Below are 6000 nucleotides of genomic sequence, written 5' to 3'. Positions count from 1 at the left end.
CCCCCCCCCCCCCATGAAATGGTGAACAATGTGACAAAGGGATTAGGAAACTCCTAAATTGAAGTCTTTTAGGATATTCCTGTCTCTGCTAAATTTTCTCTTTCCACTCTCTAGGAAAATTAAGGAAGTGTATGAAGGGGAAGAGGTCAGAAATTGTCTTTTTTCTCTCTTCTGCTCTCTTTCCACTCAGAATAGAAACTCACAATGTTTATGGAAATCTCGGGAAATGCGAACATTAGTGAATTTTCAGATAGGCAGTTCATTAATTTATAAAGGATTAGAGTTAACTCATTAGGATTCTGTGTTTTACTCTTTTGGCTTAAATTCTTGGATTCCATATTCCTCCTAATGTAGTTCCTTGGTCACCTGATGGTTTTAGATATTTCTGCATCTACATACTTTCTGCCTTTCCTGTAACTACCCTAACCCCAGTGATTCTACTTTGCCTGAATTTTTTCCTGAGATCTTTTTATTCTTCTAAAAAATGACTATCCCAGTCTATGTGTGCCTATATGCCTTGAGTTTTAACACATTCATCCAAGAATATGATTCAGTGATGCAGATATTATACAAAGCAGCCTAGGGCTGTCTTTCCCTTTTGCTTTTTCCTTTTTTTGTATTGAAGAAGGGGACAAAGAGCTGGGAAAGAAGAATGCTGGTTAGCACAGCAAAATATGAAATATAGCCACACTCAACAGTCAAAGCTTCAGCAGAATGACTTTCTAAAGTACCTTGAACTGAGTCAAATTCTTAATAATCAAAGTTGGAGTAAGTAACTGAACTGCCATATATATAAATATATATATACATATGTTATATATATACATATAAGATACTTATATATGTATATATTCCCATCCCACACACTAGAGAGTGATATAATAAATTACTGGTCAACTCGGACTTGCTACTCCTACGTATATCCTAATAAAAGAGACTTTGATCATGATACATGACTATAAGAAATTGAAAACCTATTGTGAATAATTAAATGAATGATAATAATATTTTTTTTAAATATACTTGACATTATGAGTCATTTTGAAATCTCCCTGTACATGATGTGTAACTGAGTAGGGTTAAAATCACCACTACTTCAATCTAAATACTTTCTTATGTAAAACATATTAGGCAAAAATGATAACATATTTGTTCTTTGTTGTTGTTAATTTGTAAATAACATTTTACTTGCATTTATAGGTATTTATAACTTACCTCCAGTATGCATTGGATATATTGCTGGTGGTTTAATTATGAAGAAGTTCAAGATTACCGTTAAACAAGCTGCCCACATAGGATGTTGGTTATCTGTAATTGAGTACCTTCTCTATTTTTTATGTTTTCTTGTGACTTGTGATAATTCTCCAGTTGCTGGCATAACTACCTCTTATGCAGGGTATGTTTTTTTTTCCTAGTAAATGCCATATTCTTTCAACAGACTGTTAGTAGCATATTTTCTCTAGTGGTTGTACAAAACCAAATCATTTTTTTAGGAGTTAATGGCAGTGATCCCATGGTCATCCTGCATCTTTCCTTTACCTATCAATTATATACCAATCCATTCAAACTCTAGGTTTATTAAAAAAGTAGTGAACATCACAGGGTGAATGAGTTTATGATTGTGTGTGTATGTGTGTAATTGGTAGTCTTTGTGATATCCTAGTGGACATTAAAATGTACATAAAGGAAGCTACCTATAGGTTATATTAGGATTTGTTATCCATATATTTTATACCCCTGTAAATATTAAAATGAAAAGTTGACTATGCAGTCTAAATAGTCTTTAAATGTTTCCATGGTGGGCTTAATTAGCATTATTGAATCCTAATTCATGGTAAATTAATATATAAATTTATGTACATCACTGATATAGTTATGTCTAAAGTATAAATAGTTTTAGATATTGTATTTTGAGGTTTATCTGGGTTTACAGAGATTTTTCCATAGTAATGAGAAATTTTAAAAATTCACTTCAAGTCAAAATGAAATGAAAAGCTTCCTAAAGTGTTCCTTTTAAAGTCATCAAGTATTATAGTATTAAAATAATTTCAAATATAAAATCATAATTTTTGCATATATTATCTGATTTGAATCTTGCAAGCTCCGCTTAACATAAGCATTATTATTTCCATTTTATAGATAAAGAAATGGAAGATTAGAGAAGTTCAAAAAACCTCTTCAACCATATCAGTGTAGAAATGTAGGTTTTAAAATTGGAATGAATCTTAAAGATTGTCTGCATCTCCAATTATGCTGATTCCCAGAGAGAATGTGTGGAAGGCCACACTTTGGTCTAGTCACAGGATTTGAATTCGTTCTCTAGACTCTTATATTAGTTAGTGCATGATCACAATTATAAGTACTGGGTACTAAACCAGAAGAATGCTTTTTTTTTTACTCACGTGACTTTGTTTCTGAAGTAAATGCATTATAAATGGAAATAGCAGGTTTTGATCTTCAAGTTAGCTCTCTCATTATTTTCTCCCACATGGATCAACCTCAGAGATTAGGTCATCTTCATGTTTTAGTTCTAATAATATCCGGAAAATTGCGTCCCATGGGCCTGGGGTTGTGGCTCAGTGCTAGGGCACTTTCTTAGGTGAGGTACTGGGTTTGATCATCAGCACCACATAAAAATAAATAAAATAATTTTGTCCATCTATAACTAAAAAAAAAATTAAATGCATCCCACATGGTAGGCACTTAGTGCTTGTTTATGGATTGTATTTTTCTAAAATAAATCATTGAAAAAGTGGTTTTGTGATACTGCACCTGGTTATCTTTTACACCAGAACTATAGCAGGCAAGTCACACATTGATAGAAGATTTCTTTTTCTATTTTGGTGGAGGGGAGGAAACATAATTGGGGATTAAGATAGAAAGAAGAAAAACAAATCTTGAATAGTGTTTCAGTATCCATGGTATTATTTTAAATCATTTCAGAATACAACAAGATTTATATGTGGGAAATAAAGTCCTTGATGACTGCAATAGAGCTTGCAACTGTCCAACTAAAACATGGGATCCTGTATGTGGCGACAATGATTTATCATATATGTCAGCTTGTCTAGCTGGTTGTGAGACATCCTCTGGAACTGGATTGAACATGGTAACATATCTTACTGGCTTTTTTGACAGAACTTCTATGTATTGACAATGATTTATCATATATGTCAGCTTGTCTTGCTGGTTGTGAGACATCCTTTGGAACTGGATTGAACATGGTAATACATCCTACTGGCCTTTTTGACAGAACTTCTGTGTATTGTATTAGCATTTTCTAAATTTGAACTGGACCTATATCTGCTAAAAACAAATTTAGTCTTTTCTTAAAACCAGACTTTTTTTATTTGTATAACTTAACTTACCTTCTATATGCACACTTTGTTACCTTTTCACTTCTCAGATCTATGTAACGCCTTCACAGTATCTGAGTACTCATCTGTAATTTTAAGCCAGGTTAGATTATTATTAAAATAATTTGGGTTAAAAATATCCTGGACAGAAAACAATTTATCATTGAGAAAGAAGTTGGCAATTTTGTTCTCAAACTGCTGTTTTTTTTTCTTCTGTTTTCTGTGTATATTTATGTATGTGCTTTTTGTGTTTTTCACATGAAAACAGTTTTTTTTAAAAACAAGATAGACAGAGTTAGGCATGTCTTCTTGCCTCAAGAATGTTCAACCTTATAAAGTTGGCTGGTGACCAAAGTAAAATACAAATTTTATTATTAATGAGATCGGGAAACATAATAATTCAAAAAGTGATGACTTTACTCTGTTTTTAAAATAAACTATACTTTGGGAGGACACAGCTTTGTTTATGTGTAGACATTTGAACAATCAAACAGATTTTGTTTTTCTTACTTTGTATTGTGGCAGGTAAGTGTTTGTTTTTTTAAAAGTGTGCATTTAGAATAGCTGAGCTATTGCAGATTTACTTCATGTATTTACATAAAATACCATTTATTTTATTCTTCCCTCCCACTTCCCCATTATAGATCAGCATTCACATATCAGAGAAAACATTTGGCCTTTGGTGTTTTGAAATTGGCAGATTGGGCAGAGGGGAGTGGAGGGAGGGGAGGGGAAGAAGGTGGGAAGGATGGTGGAGCAAGACATACATTATTACCCTATGTACATGTATGATTGCACGAACGGTATGACTGCATCGTGTATTCCCAGAGAAATGAGAAGTTGTGTTTCATTTGTGTATAATTAGTTGAAATGCATTGTTATGTATAACAAATTAGAACAAATTTTTAAAATGTCATATTTTGAAACTATACTTCTATGCTTTGTTTTATGCTATAATCCTGAGAGAGACCATAAAGGAGATGGGAACATAGGGATAAGCATTGTCCATACTTTTTTCCCTTGGTGTGTGTGAGTAGTACAGTCTCACACATGTTAGTCAAGTGCTGTACCATTGAGCTATACCCCCAGCCCCAGCAGTCTCCATCTTGATCCAACTGACTACATAAAAAAATTGAGATTTGTGTTCAAAATTCTTAAATATATTCTTAAATAGTATATATTATTTTTGACAGGTGTTCCAAAATTGTAGCTGCATTCGAACATCAGGAAATTCATCTGCAGTTCTTGGGCTTTGTGACAAAGGCCATGACTGCTCCATGATGCTCCAGTACTTTCTAATCTTGTCGACAATTAGCAGTTTTATTTATTCTTTAGCTGCCATACCTGGATATATGGTTCTCCTGAGGTACATTAATTATTTTCTTTATTTGCATTTCTTTCTGGTAATTTATTATAGTAACTTTTTCTAAGTAATTTGAGGCTTATGATATCTAAGAACTCTGTGCTCTAATATACATTTATTAAGGATTTTGCATTAAACATTGTTAAATCTTACAAAATTTTAAAGTTAATAATATGGATGTTCATCTTTTGTTTTTTTTCCCTCTCTATCCTTTGCTAATTTCCTTTCTTATTTCTCAGAATAAGTGGATCTTCCATTGTGTAGTGCAAGATGAGATACATGCCCATTATGAAATGGTTGTTTAGATAGGTAAAGAATAGATGCATAGCAGCCACCTCATTTGGTTTAGCTTACAGGACAGCAGAATTTAAAACTACTAGAAGCCCCCTTTTTTTACCAGGGTCCCTTGATCTTTCTAAGCTCAATTTTTCTTTAATAAAAATGGGCATAAATCGTAAATGCCCAACTCTTTTACAAGGCTACTGTGAGATACAAGTAATGGTTTCCTAAAACTAGGAAATTGCAGAGCCTTGCTCCAAACTTAGGTATATTAAACATGTGCTCTTTCAGTTATAGCATTCTTCATGCCTAATAAACAATCCTGAACACAGTTGCCCACCTGCTCCCCTTTTTCTTGTCTCATTGAAATTCAGAAGCAGAATTAAGTTAATCGTAGTTCATTACGTTTTATCATTATGAACTGGGGCAAGCTTTCTCTCTTGCTTTACTTTATTTATTCATTTGTATTAAATTTCATCTCCTACTTTCACTCACCATAGGCACCCACTTAAGTATGATAGATATGTTTTTTTCAATATGCATTTTCAGTATGCATTTCACTCAGACGGTGGTGCTCTATGCCTTGGTTTGGTTCTTAAAGTACATGCATATATAAAGACACCAAGTACAGCTAGTGCATAAGAGTTGTTCTCATACCATCACTGCTTCAGTGTCCTGCCCCCCACTTTATAGCCTCCCTAACACTTGGAATTATCTAACTTTCTAATGTTGACTGTTCCAGTTGGTGTAAAATAGTGGTTCATTGATGTTTAGTGTGATTTCCTGGTGAGTGAAGTTAAGCATATCTGAACTAATTTTTAGTTATTTAGATTTCTACTTCAAGATGCTGATTCTTTTTTTTTTTTTACCCCATTTTCCTCTCTGCCTTGCTGATTTGGATGGTGACTGTGTAAATTATAATTTATAATATTATATTGATATAATGTAATAAGCAGTATGATATAATTGAAACAATGATATAATTTATATAATGATATGCCT

General features: G+C 33.0%; 1 protein-coding gene across 1 annotated transcript in view; it reads left to right on the top strand.

The window, feature by feature from the left end:
• Positions 1–6000, top strand: part of Slco1a2 (solute carrier organic anion transporter family member 1A2) — a 60121-nt gene that overhangs the window by 27388 nt on the left and 26733 nt on the right. The window contains exons 10-12 of the mRNA XM_048787186.1: positions 1172–1396; positions 2944–3109; positions 4550–4722. Of these exons, the coding sequence (XP_048643143.1) occupies positions 1172–1396; positions 2944–3109; positions 4550–4722 (564 nt within the window). The remainder of the gene's footprint in view (positions 1–1171; positions 1397–2943; positions 3110–4549; positions 4723–6000) is intronic.

The sequence above is a fragment of the Marmota marmota genome, unplaced genomic scaffold (assembly GCF_001458135.2).
Source record: "Marmota marmota marmota unplaced genomic scaffold, marMar, whole genome shotgun sequence".
NCBI lineage: Eukaryota > Metazoa > Chordata > Mammalia > Rodentia > Sciuridae > Marmota > Marmota marmota.
The sequence above is the reverse complement of the archived record's forward strand: the minus strand, read 5'-3'. Positions and strand labels throughout refer to the sequence as shown.